Source organism: Stegodyphus dumicola, chromosome 4, assembly GCF_044657685.1.
Source record: "Stegodyphus dumicola isolate Sdum_Otavi_A_Nest chromosome 4, ASM4465768v1".
Taxonomy (NCBI): domain Eukaryota; kingdom Metazoa; phylum Arthropoda; class Arachnida; order Araneae; family Eresidae; genus Stegodyphus; species Stegodyphus dumicola.
The window spans coordinates 184,988,707-185,006,365 of record NC_140771.1 but is presented as its reverse complement, the minus strand read 5'-3'; the positions used below and the strand labels follow the sequence as shown (position 1 = coordinate 185,006,365).

Sequence of the window (17,659 nt, the reverse complement as noted above, 5' to 3'; positions counted from 1 at the left end):
AGAGAGAATACACGATCTTAAATCAGATGAAAGAACCATAATTTTTTCTTAACGAAATAAATAATCAAAATCGTAGAAAAAACCTTGTGTTTAGCGTAAGTATAATGAAACACTTAATCGGTTTCGAGGGCAGCTAAAGGTCCCTCCTCATCAGAAGAAAGAAATATCTAGAAAGAAGAAAATAAAGGAGAAGGAGTCTCAGAAACACAGAAACACGTGGTCCTTATCAGCACTGCACGTGGTTATAACTGGAATTTTAATCAGAGTTGCACTGGCCGCCTACTTTTACTGAGCCAGGCTATCTGATCAAGCATAAAGGACAAGAAAAATTAGCGAAGTTAAAATAGGGAGCGAGGGGCAACTGCACCATCACGCTACAAATCTGAACTTCAAATAATGGAAAGCAACCACTGAACGGATTTTTATACCCTCTGGTAGTACGAAACGCGAGGCACCCTTCGATTCTAAATGATTGCGTCTCTGTCTTGAATTCTTGGGGAATTTATAGTATATCCTGTCAATGTGGTTTAAGATATATTGGCCAAACAAAAAGAGCGTTGAAGTTTCGTATCAAGGAACATGAATCTTATGTCAGAAAAGGCGAAATTAACAAGTCTTCAATAGCGTATCATAGTTGGACATTTAACCATAATTTTGACTTTGGGTCTGCAAAAATTATCCAAAAGGCATCTTCCATAGGTGAATTGGATTTTCATGAGGCGTTTCACATTCACAAAGATTTAGCAGGTTTAGTTAATGATTTGAAGTCCAATCCAGTCCTTCCTAATGCCTTTAAAATTCTACTATCTTAATTCAGTTATTTTTTCCGATAGATGGCGTTACCTCCTCGCGTTTGGTACTACCATAGGGTATAAAAATCCGTTCAGTGGTTGCTTTCCATTATTTGAAGTTCAGATTTGTAGCGTGATGGTGCAGTTGCCCCTCGTTCCCTATTTTAACTTCGCTAATTTTTCTTGTCCTTTATGCTTGATCAGATAGCATGGCTCAGTAAAAGTAGACAGCCAGTGGAACTCTGATTAAAAATCCAGTTATAACCACGTGCAGTGCTGATACGGACCACGTGTTTCTGTGTTTCTGAGACTCCTTCTCCTTTATTTTCTTCTTTCTAGATATTTCTTTCTCCTGATGAGGAGGGACCTTTAGCTGCCCTCGAAATCGATTGACTGTTTCATTATACTTACGCTAAATACAAGGTTGTTTTTACGATTTTGATTGTCACATTAGCGTGTTTCTCTTCTAGTCTAAAATAAATATTATTTAACGACACTTTAAATTTCATTGATTGGATGCTTACCAGAAATTAGATAAACACTAAACATATTAATAGTCTCAAAAATTCAAATTTGTTTTCTATCTGAAATCTAAACGATAAAAGAACTACAAGGACTTTCTGTTGACTACATTTTTAGTTCAAATATATTACTTGTTAAATGTTAAATTTCCAAGTTAATATTAATTTCAAATAATTCAAATTATTAAGTGTTTAATTCAATAGTTTAACTACCAAATGACTTACTTTTGGTTTAAAATGAAATAAATAAATTATGACGACATTACAAATGCTACAAAATTGAGAAAAATAATGACAACCCAGTCTCCTCCTTTATTTATTAAATTTTTCTTTGACACATACGTAAAAAAGTTAAATATGTTTGTATGAAAATAATTACAAAATTCCTTATTCTTTACTACGACTTGCCACTTGAGGACGTTTTGAATCTGATAAAGTTTGTAGATTGGAGATAAAATATGCAATTTGTTTTGGATTATTAGAAATAAAATATATAATTTTATTGCGCACAGCATCACAAAAGTACAAAATTTTCCATTTGCCCTGATATAGCATGTGCAGTTTAATCTCTTTATTAAAAATTAATTTCATTGCAACTTGAATTTCGTGTTAAGAATTCTCGTATAAAAGTAACATTCTAATGTTATGCCCAGTTAGATACGATAGGTTCTGACTTAAGGCAGATCTAACCAAAAGTTCCGATAAGTAGGTATTTATAAGATGTAACGTTAGTTTGTCTTCAACTATGTAGGAATTTTAACTGCGTAGCTGCGTATTTTTCTACAAATTACTCAGGGAAAATATCATCGGAAGGACTCAAAGAAATTATGCGAAGTACCAACTCAACAGACAAAAAAACCCGAAACCATTACGAAACTGAAACTCCACCGAATGTTAGCTGGAAAACTAAATTTACTGATTCTCCGAAGGAGATTTAAATATTCCCTTTGGTTGTACATAACGTGAGTATTTTCCCGTCTTAACCCAGTCCAAGCTTTTCTAGACTCAAGGTCGAGAAGATATTGTATCGTTTGCGTGGCCTTGCCATATAAGCAAATAGTGACAAAGTCCCCTGTTCATTCTATCTTTTTGCCATCAGTAATAGTCACGAGCTCAGACTATTCCTTTTTTACTTTAAAGCTATAAGCGCTGTATTTAAAATAAATACATAACTGAAATGTATTCGCGGGCAGAGTAAAATTGCTTCGGGTTCCAGATGAAGCAGTGGACAACCAGGTTGAACCACTAGCATGTCCTTTCACACTTCTTAAAATAGATTTACTTATTCTCTTAGTTTGCTATTGGACTTTCGACCCATTTTCGAACCACGTAGCTCCGCCCACCAGCCCTTCGACCTCCTCCTTCAACGTCCAGTAGAGACTTTACCTTTTAGAGGCTAGAAGTACACTCTCGTTATGCCAATATTTTACAGTAGCAAATTGCCATTATCACCACGACATCGTTAGCAGAATGATGAAATACGAAGACTTGAATCTACTCATTACGCACGGGAATTTATTTCTTACATATGGACTTTTCCCACTTTATGTCAAGAAAGTTATGTCAATTCTTACGTAGTTCTACACAGGATGTGGTTCTAACCCGGGCGTCTGATATAACACGTGAATAGCAGCTGAGTCTTCACACTTCTTAGTGACTGGACTGTTTGGCGCAGGCCTTTAAACTGCAATACGTGTTCTGGTCACTCATGAATAGTTTCCTCTTCATTTAGACTTCTTCAATCCCTTCTTAAATTGTCTCATTTCATCCTCTAGTTCTGCATATTTTACTGTACATCTTGAGTAAACTGGTAAAATTATGCAGGCGCATATCGGAAAGTTAAGTAAATAGAAAACTGAATAACTTGCGAAGTCGCAAATACAAAATCAGTGTATGAATAAAAACTGATACAAAAAATCACAATTATTGCGTATTAAAAGCGATATGATAGTAACAATTTTCTGAGTAAGTGTAAAATAGCATAGAGACTGTATATTCAGAAGTCTCGGCTTAATTCTTCAGAGAACGAAGTAATCAAAAATCTAAAAAGATAAAAAATCTCATTTCCTAAAAAAGTAATTTAAGTAAGCGAGAAAAATTCCTAAAATAATTGGAACATTTTTCTATATTATAATTTGAATTCAATTCTTTTTTTATTACAAAGTAAATACAAAAAATATAATAATTCCTCCTCGAATAAAAAATAAATAAATAAGTAAAATAAAATAACAGTGGAATTTTGATTCCCTTCCACGAATTTAAAATGAGCATTAGGGAAATAAAATTTTAAGATATGCGTGAGAAGTATTTTATTTTCTGTTACTCAGGAATTTCTTAATATATACTTCTCATTTCAGGTTTAATTTCGAGTCTAGAAGCAGAAGCGAAGCTCAGAAAGGAAACAAAGAGAAAAAAATTCTTTGAACTTTAATTACAGTATACGGACAGAAAAACCAAGATGAATACCCAATTGTTGTTCATTAGAGTTCTGTCAGTGCAGAAGTTTTCTCCTTAATAGAATTATCCTCATTCTAATAATAGAAGAACAAAGTAGAATTTCTTTTGTAAATGGAAGCAAGTTTCATGTTTCAGTTATTTTCTTATTAAGCAAGGATCAGTAAACATGTATAGTTTGTTCTTTGAATTTGTTTAGAGGGAAAATCTTAATGCTCGATTAAAATACGAAAATTTTATTTTAATGTATGCTTTATATATTCTTGTAAATCTCTCTCCATATCTTTCTTTTTCTCTATATGTGTGCGCATAAATTATACATAAATTTTGAAAAACTTTTAAAAGTAACGTATAAAGAATTATCTCTCTTCTCACATATTCTCGTCACTTAAGTGGTTGTATATTTAGCTAGAAATTAGAAGATACATGGCTCAAATCCAAAGGAGAGGAGGCATAAAAGATTTCTCAAATGATGAACTAATGAATATGTGGTGCACGATAACTCCTTATCACATGAATTTATCATGGCTGGATTTCGCGTATCTCTCAAGTCGCCCATTTAGTAAGGAAGAATATAAAGAATTATTGCATTCGTTCGTACATGCTCTTATGTAAATCGCAGTACATCCAGCTAGCCCTTACCATTTGCATGAACCACAGTTCGAATCCATTTGACGCCAATTTTTCCACTTCCTTCCTTCGAAAATCTTATAGTCTTTATAAGCGTGCGTACTCTTTGTCTAAACACCACATTCTTCTCCAAAACGCTCTTTTTATAGATCTTCATATGATTTTTATTTATGCAGTGAAATTTCAGATCACAAACAAATCAAAATAGAAATTATGCGAAGAAAGAATGTCTCTCTTGACAAAAGGCATCTCGAGAGTGGTACTCCCAGATTCCAAAAATTCATTTTGACCATTTCCATCTTCGTACGACTTTAATTAGTGGAAATATTAATTAAAACTCTGAAAACGCTAATTTCCCCCCTCATTTTTTAGAGTGGCAACAGTTTTGCACCCTGGAGGTAAAAATCTGCTCTATTTCGAAAAGTGTTACCTGCTCGCTGTCAAATCATAGAGTTTGCCAGTAAAAACTTTGCAAGTTTTATAAAATTAAGAAATAAAAATAACATTGCCAAACATTAAATTTGTTATTATTATATAATATCACATTCTGACGTTGAAGAAAGCAAACGATCGCATGTGACGTCATTGTACGTCGAAAATATTTGTCTAATATCAGTATTTTAAATAAATAGCTGTTATTGGCAACTTTTTTTTGTTTCACGTTACAGTAATTGGACACGATATGTTATTGCCAAGTTAATTCTTTCATTGATATTAAGAGAAAGTTGTTATATTGCATCAAATTAAAATCATAACGTCATACGTGATCTGAAATGCAATTTTTTTTCTTGGTTTGTCGAAAAAACATTATTTAGCAATTGAATGTTGTTTGAAAAGAATGAACTGATATTATTCATACTGAAATGTTTTATGCGTTTTGTTTTCAGGTTGTTTCAGGAGCGTTTATTTTCAGTTTTTCAGTGCATTTTAATAATTTTGTTTTCAAGTATTTAAATTTCTTTTATTACATATTTTCTTTTTAAGGACAGTTTAAAGCTTTTTAGGTATTTAATGGATTTTAGTTGAATTATTATTTTACTGCAGGTCTATTTGTTTTTTAATTTATCAAATTGCCAAGACGCAAAACAGGTATCACGGGATATGCATTAAGAAGGCAAAGAGCTCAAGCACAAAGGTTACGGCGAGCTACCTAAAATAAATAAGAAACCACTAGGAGACTGAGGTATTTAAGAAACTGATGTAGTAACTGCTAGGAGACTCAGCAAGCAAGCACATCAAGAAAAAAACTTACGTGCTGAAGCAAGTTCAGAAGAAACCAATAGGAGGATGAGCAGACAAGCAGAAATTCAAGAAATGTTGCGTGCTCAAGAAACTGAAGCAGACACGAGTAGGAGGCTCAGCAACCAAAAAGATAACCAAGAAAATTTACGTGGGGAGGAAGCTAAAGCAGAAACGTGTAGGAGGCTCAGGTGGAACGTCAACAGAATATGCGTAATGAAGAGATAGAACAATTTTTGTAGTAGACAAAGGACTCAGCATCATCATCAAATTCGAGTGGAAGAGTTAGAGCAGGGTGCCACAAGTACGAATGCTTCACATAACAGACAAGTCTGATCCAAAGAAACAATGGCTATACGAAAAGACAGGCTTCGCATTAGTACCGCACAACATTCACGTAGCACACTTCAAATTGCAGGAAGATGTGGACTCGAAGCTTATGTTGAGCCACACAGTGCCGGTTCAAAGGAAGCTTGCTACTATCTCTTCAATGGACTCTTCTTTCCAACAGAAAGAACAGGGTAGATACGTACTCTTCTGGCACAATGGGAAAATCTTAGAACCCGAAAGAAGGTATTCAAAAGAATGGGGTAATTTAATGAATGTAAACCACCAATTTTCTCAAGATTTTTTGCTAACATATGTGCTTATAACTGTCTTCTTAGTTTTGCTTCCTTGGCTGTCAATATAGATATGCCTACAGGTTTAGGTCCCTATTGTTTTAGAATTCATGGTGCCATATACCATCGAGCAAACTACCTTCATCCACCTCACCCTGATCAGAAACAGTATACCCAGCTATATATTTTAGATTTGGTTCAAGCCCTCAGATAGAGAATGAATATACTTGGAAATGGTATTCTGAACATTGAACTGTTGACACAACCGGATGTAGTTTTAAGTTATGTGAATGCATATGCAGAGACCTACAAGTTGCTGAAAAACATTTGAAGGAACTCTTGGTGTTGAAACTGCTGAAACTGAAATTTGAAGGTAATGAAACTGCTGCTTCTATCTATATGTACTTCAAGGGCAAAAGTTTTGTTACGGATGAGCAGAGAGGGCGTTACAATGTTCCAAAAGAAAATGAAGTTGCAGTTGTTTTCAAGAGTGCAGATGGCGTTCCTCCATCAAACAAAGATATTGTAATGCATACAAGAAGTGTTGGTCTCATTTAATATCAGTACTTTAAATCCTAACTTGGAACCGATGACATATGTAATTTTCTTCATTCATGATGTCAAGAATACAGAGTTAAACAGCGGTACACAGAGTAACAGTTTCATAGTCGCAGAAGTGTCTGTGAGACAGCATTGATAAATCCTATCTTGTATGGCCGAAAATTATTAATCAAACTAAAACAAAGCTGAAACATTTCATATTGAAATATGTTTACACATTTTCTTTTCAAATGTACATCCGCAGCCCGCTTCATAACAGTATCTTATTTGAGTATTTATTTTATGAAATCTTCTAATTTTTAATGTCTATCAACTTGCAGAAATCTAAAATTTTAAGTCAACTTGTTAGAAATTTAGTCATCAAATAGATAACTTTGTATTAATTTGGTATATACTATCACAAATAAATATAGTGGAAACAAGAAAACTACTAGCGAAGAATTACTAGCAGGAAACATTTCAGAATGAAAAAACGGTATATATTGAAAAAAAAAACAATAACAAACAAAATAACAAATAACCACCAATGACTCTAACAATGTTTATGCAAAGCTAAAAGAAACCAACTAACTTAACTCACTCTTACGTTAAATACCTTAACTGAACAGGGAATATTATTAAGGTACACGCAGTAAATGTCCGATAAACCGGGATTTAGTGATTAAATTGTATTAAGTCACTAAATGATTTTTTGTCTTTATTTAACTCGCCAAGGAATGTAAAAGTTGCATAAAGTAATTTTTCAAACGTATTTAGAAGTGAAATTTATTAATAAATTAATTGAATCGTAGTTTTATTACATTTCATCATTTTTTAAAACGTATCATGGCATAAAGTTCTTCCAAATAAATTATTCTTCTAACATTAAATTTTTTAGACATTTTCAATGAATTTTGCAAAATTATGTAACGCTTCTCCAACCCCCGCTAAGTGTTCTCTTGATAGGATGCAGGTGAATTCTCAGAACTGATCGTCTCGTTAATGAATTAACATTATATTGGCATTGTTCATGTATCAAGTTTTTAAATAAATTTTATAACGGTAAGTTTTTATGCTCATAAACGTGATTGGTAATGATTGATTCTCTGATCCGTGTAACGCGTTTATCCTTCCCCGAGCTGAGACAGCACACGATAGCCTATTTCTGTTATTAATGAATTGTTTTTCTTTCTGTTTTCCAGTATTACATTTACAGTTTTTAATTCGCGTTCCCTCATTTCATATTCCGGTGGCCATTTTACTGTTGTACTTACATACTCACACACATATACTGTATATATATTTCTATAGAAACATATCTTGGAGTTTGAGCTGCTTTACTGACAACTTTTTATATGCATTAAAGTTTATTTCTCTATCGCAGCTTATTGTGCTTGTCATTTACTTCAGTTTCTTTATTTACTTCAATTATCAGATTTGAATATATATATAATTAACAAGCAAGGTAGTTAGTACAATACCGTAAGACCAATTTGGTCTAAATAATTTGTTTGCGCAATATGCTGCAAAATTAAAGATATGAGAAATTGTAGAAAGCTTGCCAAAAAGTTACCAGGAGCTGTGGCTCCTAGAAAAGTTTAACACATTTTTTAAAAGCAATGTCGTTGAAGGGTGAAAAATTATGCTACACGTTAATATATATATATATTACGGCGGACAACAGAAAAATTTAAATTGTACAACATTACTTTAAAATGACAGAAAAAAAGGCTTGACCATATAAAGGAAAGCAGTCATTGCAGAAGTACTTTTGTATATTATTTTTTTTTAGAATTTATTTTTTATTTTGCTCAATATTTAGTTTGTTTGGAATTTTTCAAACCGACTGTAGTGAATCTGGATTATGCAAGGTATGGCTGTGTGGAGGTTCGGTGAGTATATGTATATATATATATACACAAACACAAAAAATAGAAAGAAAGAGAGAGGCAGAGAAGTATATTACTTTATTTGATAAACAATGCTGATATTTTAATTGATTTCATAAGAAGGAAAATTTTCTTTTTGCAGCACCTCCAAAATTCGAAGCCAAGTTCATAAGCCATACTGTTCCAAAAAACAAAGCAGCTGAGCTGAAATGTGAAGCTGTTGGCGAACTTCCTATCCGAATCAAGTGGGAAAAAGACAAGCAGCCGTTAGATCCACAAACGATGAAGCGGTAAGATCTTCTCTAAATGTTTTAACTGACATGTGTTTCAGAGAAGTACAATTCAGTCCAATCTTTCTACTTCTGGCATGTTATCTATTGATCTGCCATTATGCTGAAATACTATTATTTTGATAAGCTATCGAATGTAGAAGATCTAGAGTGCTCAAAACATCTTTAAAATGGTATAAATCTTACAATAGCTTATATAGGATATTTCAAAGTAATTTGTATTTTTTCATGTTTTAAATTACACAAAAACATTTAAATATACACATAATCTCCTCAAATAACAAGTTATTTTATTCCATTGTGTATTATTTGAAGTTAAAGTCTCTAAAAATTTTATTCTACTCTGCATAAAAGTTCTAGTCCTTAATCAAAATAGAAATGAAAATATGCTAACGCTAAAAGATGATATCCATTGTCTAGGAAATCAAAGTTAATTTTTATTTATAGCATGAAGGATCATGAGAATGAGGAAAAAAAACGATAGAAAAAATATTATATTTTTCTGAGTTATATTTTTATTAATGAAAGTTAATGGAATGCTGGGTTATGATTACTTTAATTTATTTAGTCTTGGTTTTAGAGGCTACAGTTCATTCATCTGTAATACAATCTGTAAATGCAGGAAAGCACTTTGCAAAAATGCATTTTTTACATCGCAAAAATGACAGTTACAGCAGTCGTGTCGAAATCTACTGTGTTTATTTTGTCGCTATGCATTAATATATCATTTACAAATACATTTAGAAAGTGAAACAGTTTTCGTAAAACACATTCATTTTATGTATGATTTTATGCACTGAGAAGTTATCCCGCATTTCCGAATGAAAGCCAGAGGTTTGAGTCCCGCGACTTGTTGGCTGCATTGGTGGTTTCGTGGTTCACCCCATATCCTCCACGAATTCATTCCTCCTCTTAGCAGATAGCCGTAATGTGTTTTCCCATAATCAAATAAACCAAATCGAATGTAAGCCTATCCGGTGGATGAAGTAAGAATTTCCTACAAATATTCACCAAAAATATAATACACTTGTGTAAGCCAAATTTAAAACCATCATATAAACTGAGCTATATATATATATATATATATATATATATATACACATATATAAGGTTTGAGGCTGGTTAAATATTTCTTTTATTACTGACATATGCAGTAATAACTTGAAGCTAAAAGTGCGCCTGTTCTTGAAGATCTACTTTGGCACCTTTTGGAAATGTAGTTGAAGAAAGGAGCAGCAACAGGGTTTAACATGTTTGTAATAGCTAAGCGAAAGAAGGAACTCAAAGTGTTTAAGATTAAATGCCAATTCGGGATGAGTTAGTTTTGCTTTAGACTTATTTTTATTGATTAGTATTAAATTTCAAAACGAAGTCTACTATATTATCGTTGGCTGAAGCTTTATTTAAATATCTGGGTCATGAGCGTTATGCAAGAATCATATGATACGGATTAATTTTGAAATGACGTAGTTTAAAGAAAGATTTATTATAAGCAGTTACTATTTTTAAGATAAAGAAAGGACAGTAACCAAATTTAAAATGAAGAAGTAAGAGACTACTGCAATTTAGTATTAGAGTTTTGATTTATGTATTTTTAAACCTTATATTTATATACATCACCAAATGTATGAATCATGTCTCAGTTGACTAGACTTTTCAAACCTGCTGAAAGTGCTTACTAATTCACTTTTAACCTAAGTAAGAAATAAGGATGAGAGCAATGTATTAGTATGGCAATGCCCATTAGGTGATAATAGTTTTCTTTCTCAGTTTTCTCAGCTTTGAGGGATGCGCATTGTTTTTCTGTATAGTGAAAGGTGCTCGGAAAAAAAAAAAAAAAAAGAGCTGCATATTCTGCCAATATTAAACTGAATGCTTTTTAGGTTCTTCTACTGCGTTTATCATCTATTGGAGAATAACAATTTTGCACATATTATTTTTTGATGTTCATAGGAAATGACTAAAATTATTTGGATATAGAGTTAAGTAATACCTACAGAAATACACTGGTGAAATAAATTAAGATAATTTGCATATTTTATAGAATTGCATGAAAAGAACTGAACTGAAAGAAAATCCCCTGCTTCTCAATACAAATACAAATCTTGTACGGCAAATACATGAACGCACACGTGTGTGTAGGCGGAGCCAGTAGAAAAACAGGCATTATAAGCGCGTGGAGGGTAAGACGAATTGCGTTCGCTAGCACACGTCAGTGAATTTCTTGATGTTATCTTGCAACAACCGTTTAAATTCACATCGGAACAGTAAAAATGAGTAACCATCAACGTTTAGATGATGGAATGAGGTGGTGAATTGTGGGGAGGCTAGAAACAGGCCAATCGCAGTCCAGATATGCAGAGAAATTTAATTTAACGCCCAGCGTCCTGTGTAAGCTATGGAAACAGTTTCAAGATGCTTATCTATCGAGAGAAATCCTGGGCAAGGTCGTCCAGGAGCCACGACGACCACAGAAGATCGCTATTTGTCCATTTTAGCGAGGCGTAACAGAGGGGTTAGAGCTTCTCAGCTCTCTCGGGACCTGTAAGCAGCCACAGGAACCCGTGTAACAAGGGTGACTGTGTCCAAAAAACTGAATGAGACAGGGTTGTTTGCCAGAAGATCACTGTTTGCGTCCCGCTCACGTCTACGGACAGGAGAGTCCGGTTAGCATGGTGCAGGCAGCAGAGTGATTGAACTACGGAGCAATGGGCGACCGTTTTGTTCCTCAATGAGTCCCGGTTTAGCCTAAACACCGATTCCCGCCGTACTTTCAAATGGAGAGAGCCAGGGAACCGCTACCTACCCTCCAATGTCCGCTAAATCAAAAATTACGTCGGTGGCGGTGTAATGGTCTGGGCAAGCAATCATGTTGGATGGCCGCACACCTGTCCACGTTTTTGACAGAGGCTCTGTGACTGGTGTGAGGTATAGGGATGAGGTCTTAGAGCCCTATGTTCGCCTTTTCCGGAGTGCAGTGGGCCCAGAGTTTATCTTACGGGACGATAACGGGAGACCACATAGAGCTCTTCTGGTTGATGATTTTCTCGAGAGTGAGAATATTCGCCGGATGAATTGGGCAGCCAGGTCTAAAGACCTCAACCCTATACAGCATGCCAAGGACGCTCTAGGAAGGGCAAATGCAACTCGCAACCCCCCTCCGAGAATCATCCAGGAACTGAAAGCAGCGTTGCGGAATGAGTGGGACCAATTGCCACAAGCACTGATAAACTGCCTTATTTCTAGTAGGACAACACGCTGAGAGATCTGTATGGCTGTAAAAGGGGCCCATACCCCCTATCAATCCATTTTGCTTTTTGTGTCTTCTGCAATCGCTCTTTCAGACCTTCAGACTTCCATGGAGTGTTAAACACGAACATGCGTGCCTATTACAACTGTTGAATGTTTATTTTGTTTGTATTATATCAACCTATGTTCACATCAAATTTTACTAAAATCTATCCAGTATTTCTGGAGATCGTAGATCAAATATGAAAATTCTCTTAATTTATTTCACCACTGTATATTCCTCACATCTGGTGATAATGTATTCTAGAGTATCTTCAGTAGAAGAATCTGGGGCACAGTCTGCAATTTCAAAGCTCATCATCAAGGATACCAGCCGGTCTGACTCGGCTCTGTACACGTGTTTGGCATCCAACCAGTTTGGAACCGATGAAACGAACATTCAGTTGGTGGTACAAGGTACAGATTTTTATTTATAAATCTTATCTGCTATATTTTGATTTCCTTATAATAAAAGCATAATGTGTAAGGAATGATATGTTTATTTGCTTCTCCCATGGTTATTCATTATACAAACTGATTTTTGCTTGTACAAGTAAATATATCGAACTTAGCGATTTTATCTATGTAAAACTTTCACTCATTTCATAATATATACGATGTAATATTGAGAAGCATAGGAAAGGAACAGCGAACTGAGGGATACACTTTTCTAAATTACACATATTGGAGAATTAATGTTTAGCCCCTAATTAGAAAAATATTATCTTTTCCTATTATTATTGTTTAATCGAAATACACTTTGAATATACTCTTCAATTATACACAAATCACATTTTTAAAGAAGATTTTTTTAAAGAAGATATTTGTTATTAAATACACTTGAAATATTCTTTTTTCCTACTGGAATAAAATAAAAACCAAAAATGATAAACTCAAGTCTAAAGCTAGTTTTAATTTTATCGAATAGAAATAAATTAATAACATAGTTTTTATAGTCTTAACATTGAGATTATAGCTGAAAATTTAATTTGCTATTTACTATTAACATATGATGTAACGTGTAAATTGAATATATTTTCGCAAGATAACCACAAATTTTAAGTTGCATGTGGTGCCATCTGTTGAACAAAAGAAAATCTAATTGCTACACGCAAAATATTTTCCTGTTTAGAGTCCTACAAATTAATGCATGAAATATAATTATCTGACTGAATATTGTTTCTTTCCGACAATAGAGCCACCGTCACCACCAGTTGATCTGATTGGCAAAGAAAAAAGTAGTCGATCCGTAGTACTGAATTGGTCTTCTACGTTTAGTGGCAATAGTCCTGTAACAAAGTACACTGTACAGTTCGATAATTCCAGCAAAAGTAAGTACAAAAACTGTTTCAATTAGAATTCTTATTTTTTTTTTTTTTTTTTTTTTTGTTGTTGTTGTTTTGTTTTGTTTTTGTTTTTTAATGCTGAAATTTCGTTTTTGCCTTTAATTTCATATTAAATTATATGAAAGTCACATTTTAATGTTATAATGTTATTTATTCACAATGTTAAGGATTTTTGACAATACATCATATAAAATAAAATGCTAGATAAAAATTATATTTTGTAAATAGTAAAATTGCAATATAAAGTATTCATGCAAAGTGATTCATTACGGGACCTGTAAGGTTATAACTATTCGAATAAAATTAAATAATTTTTAATCTAATAAATAATTTTTTAAATATTTAAACGTAATGATCAAAGAATGGCTATATATTTGTCTAGGTTATTCAACATAAATAAACAATTTAAAACTATATAAACTTTATCAAATTAAATCCTAAAACAGCAATAAATAATTTTTAAAATATTTGAGTTATTATTCAAATCAATTTCATTATATTTATGTATAATATAAATTGAATAAATTAGAAATTAATAGAATGACACTTTTCAAGTTGTTATTTCATATAATATGAGTGAGTTATGAAATGTAATATCAAATTTGAAATCTGTTTATGATGTTTATTGCAAAATTGAAATTATGCAATATTTTACTTATTCTATAACAATTACACAACTACTAAAGAAAATCTTGCATTTTTTTGTTAAAATGTCCTAATATTTTTAAGTACTTTTTACTATTTAGGTTAAACAGTTAAAATACTTACAGTTTACCTGTGTTTAAGTTTTTTAATTGCTTAACGCTCTCTATCTGTGAATAAATTAAACCAATTAACGCATTAACTCAAAATCATCTAGCTCATAGAATGTTTGAGGGCTCTAACATTTCATGGAATTTACAGTTTGCTCTAGGTATTTGGCAAAGTTCATATCGAGTTTAGAAAATTAAAATAAGAATTTTGCTGGAAATATATTTCACTAGCTAATGATCCTGCTCTTCAATTATTGGAATGAAACATCATATTAATTAATTGGCAGAGTATATCGAATTATCAGAAAATGGCGGAACATTATGAATGTGAACTGTCTCAACAAAAGCCTTCATATACATGCGAAGACAGCAGAGCATTTACTGCACCGATGATAAAAGATTCAGAATCTTGAAAAATTCTATTGTTCGATCGAACAATGGAAAAATTTGATTGTTGCAACAGTCTTTTGGTAGTGTTTAAGCAAAGGTTTTTTTTCCTCTTTCTCAGACGACATATTCTGCCATTTATGTAATTCAAAAACTTTTAGTAAATACTTCAAAAATAATTGTAGCTCCAAATTTCAGACATAAACTAGAGTACAGATTTTGGCAATAACATCAGATCGCTGCAGGCAATTATCATGATTCGGTTCAGCACTGATGCAAAAGGTTCTGCTATAGAACATTAGCTGAAATAAATTATGTGTATATTGATATCGAGGAGATTTAAAATACCCAACAGAAATATGTTGTTGATATGAATTGCATATTTACTTTTCCAGACCATTATATTTTAAAAGTATGAGAAACGTTTTATCCGCATGAGTGGAAAGCATCATCAGCATTTTACAGAAATAACCGAGACTCACTTCAAAATGAATGAAGAAGCGTGTATTGATGAAAGATGTCAATGAAATTTTCCATGCAAAGTATAATAATCATTAACAATGTAAAGATTTTCCTTAATATACGTTTGAACATTACGGAAAAATAATTCTTCACTTAAGTCACTTGAAAGAAATGAAGAAAGAAAACTGAAAATAATTGAAGAATCAGGAAGAAGCAATTTTTCTTTTAATGTTTGGATGGTATGTTTAAAATCGCAATTTTTTAAAAGGTTTCATAACGGAAGTATGCATTCAGATTTTTGTAAGGTTAAAATGGCTCCAGTTCAACAGAATTTACTATATTGTAAATAAGAAAAATTTGAAAATTTTTCTTTGTGCTCTGTTTATATAAAGAGGAACGTAAAATGAGGTAGTCTGATTCATAAATTAGTCTTGATGAAGTAATTTAAATATTTTTATTGCGTAAGACATGTTTAAAAATTATTTTATATTTATGTTACTTATAAAACATAATAATTGGAATATAAAATATTTTAAAATAAAATCTCGTATTTACGCCTTTTCAGGAACAAAAATAATTACTACTATCACTTATGTAAGTCATGAGACACTTTTCAAGCTTTAAAATGTTTGGTTAATGTGAACTTAATTATTATAAAATCGTGATGTTGAAAACTTTTTCCACTTTGAGAAGAGTGCTTTTGTTATAACTTTATGGCATTAAAATCCACCAAAGTGTCTATTTATAGATTACAATATTTAATAATGAGAATTTATTGATCTATATGAGGTTTTTGAGAGAGAAGCCAAAACATTTATTGCTTGGTCTTTTATATTCATAAAGGTATATTTATAATACATTTAAGAATATTTTTAAATGTAAATATAATTATTGTAAAAAAATATTTTATGATTCTGTAAATCTGGATATTTAAGTCTTTTACAGCATTTAATGCAATGTTGCGGTTATTTATTTAAATCACTAAGGTTCTCTCAAATTGGATGAGTCATGATTTATGTAAATTTAATCACAAATTTTATTTTATTATATGAGTGTTTCGTGGCTTTTTGGGTGTTGAAAAAAGGTTTCGGAAATTAGTTAATGGCATGAAAACTTTTTCAAATAATATATTTATTGTTATGATTTGGTTTATATGATTCTATTCATGCATGCAATGTTTCTGAAAATGGAATATGAAAACTAATGTCTTCCTTATTCTTGATTATGATGGTATATTTTTAATATAGGTAATGAGGAATTTCGAATCTAAATTCAATTATTATAAAAGCATTTTATGATTCTGGTAAAATTTAGATATTTGAGCTTTTATAGAGTTTAAAAGAATGCTGCGGTTTTTCGCTTAAATCAATAAGGTTCTTTTGAAATTTATGGGCTATGTTCAGTTGTATGATTTATGTAAATTTAATGTCAAGTTTGATTCTAATATAATTTGGTTGTTCTAAGGTTTTTCCAGTTCTGAAGAAAGTGTATTGGATATTCGTTAATAGCATTAACATTTTTTGAATGTTGCATTTATTATTAATAGTTATGTAAATCTCTTCCTTCATTCTGTTTCATAAAATTAATCCACGCTTAATTATATTCATCAAGATATGTGTCTAACCTAGTTATTATTTATTGTGAATGCATATAAAGGTAATTTAAAGTGTTTTATGTTTGTAAAAAATGTTAGATGTTTGAAGCTTTTGTTTCAGAACTATTTAAAACCTTAAAACCAAAGTTAGGGTTACACATTTAAATTATAAGAACACTTTAAAATTATGGACTTAGTATAAAATGTTTAGTTTACTTGAGTGTAATCATATAACTATTTATGATACATAATTTAGATGTTTTATGCTGTTTCCAGCATTAAAAATAAAGGTATGTCAAAAGTATGAGAATCTTTTTAATTTATGTGTCTCATTTTCAAATGTTTTAAGTGAATTTATTCGAAAATGAAACTAAAAAGCGAAATGCTTGCTTATCTATTAATTATTAAGATATATGACTAATGTAGCAATTGTCTGTTGTAACTGAAAATCTAGTAAAAATGCTTTTATGATAAAAACCCATGTTTCTAAAACATAAAGATATATATATATATTTTTCTTTTTCCCTCTTCTGTAATTTATCTGTATTTTTCAATCGTTGTATTTCTTTATTTTTTAACTTTTAGAATACTATGTAAAATTTCCCTGCAAGATAATTGTTATTTTTTTAATTTAAAATTTAAGTTTTTCATTTGTGTTTTGTTAATTTGTGTAATCTTCTTTATGAAAGGAATATTTCTGTGCATGTTCTCTTTCAAGAATGTGTAGTTAAATGTAATTTTAATATTTTAAATATTTAATGTTTCGAAAATATAAATTTACGGGTGATGAAAGTATAAAAGAAGAAGTGTTAATCATGTTATGTAATAAAATATCTATGAAAGTCAATATACGTGC

General features: G+C 31.7%; 1 protein-coding gene across 2 annotated transcripts in view; it reads left to right on the top strand.

Moving 5' to 3' along the window:
* Positions 1 to 17,659, top strand: part of LOC118201867 (cell adhesion molecule Dscam1-like) — a 476,421-nt gene that overhangs the window by 338,935 nt on the left and 119,827 nt on the right. For both annotated transcript variants that reach the window (XM_085815870.1, XM_085815871.1), the window contains exons 14-16: positions 8,827 to 8,974; positions 12,531 to 12,679; positions 13,459 to 13,593. In XM_085815870.1, coding sequence (XP_085671996.1) covers positions 8,827 to 8,974; positions 12,531 to 12,679; positions 13,459 to 13,593 — 432 coding nt within the window. The remainder of the gene's footprint in view (positions 1 to 8,826; positions 8,975 to 12,530; positions 12,680 to 13,458; positions 13,594 to 17,659) is intronic.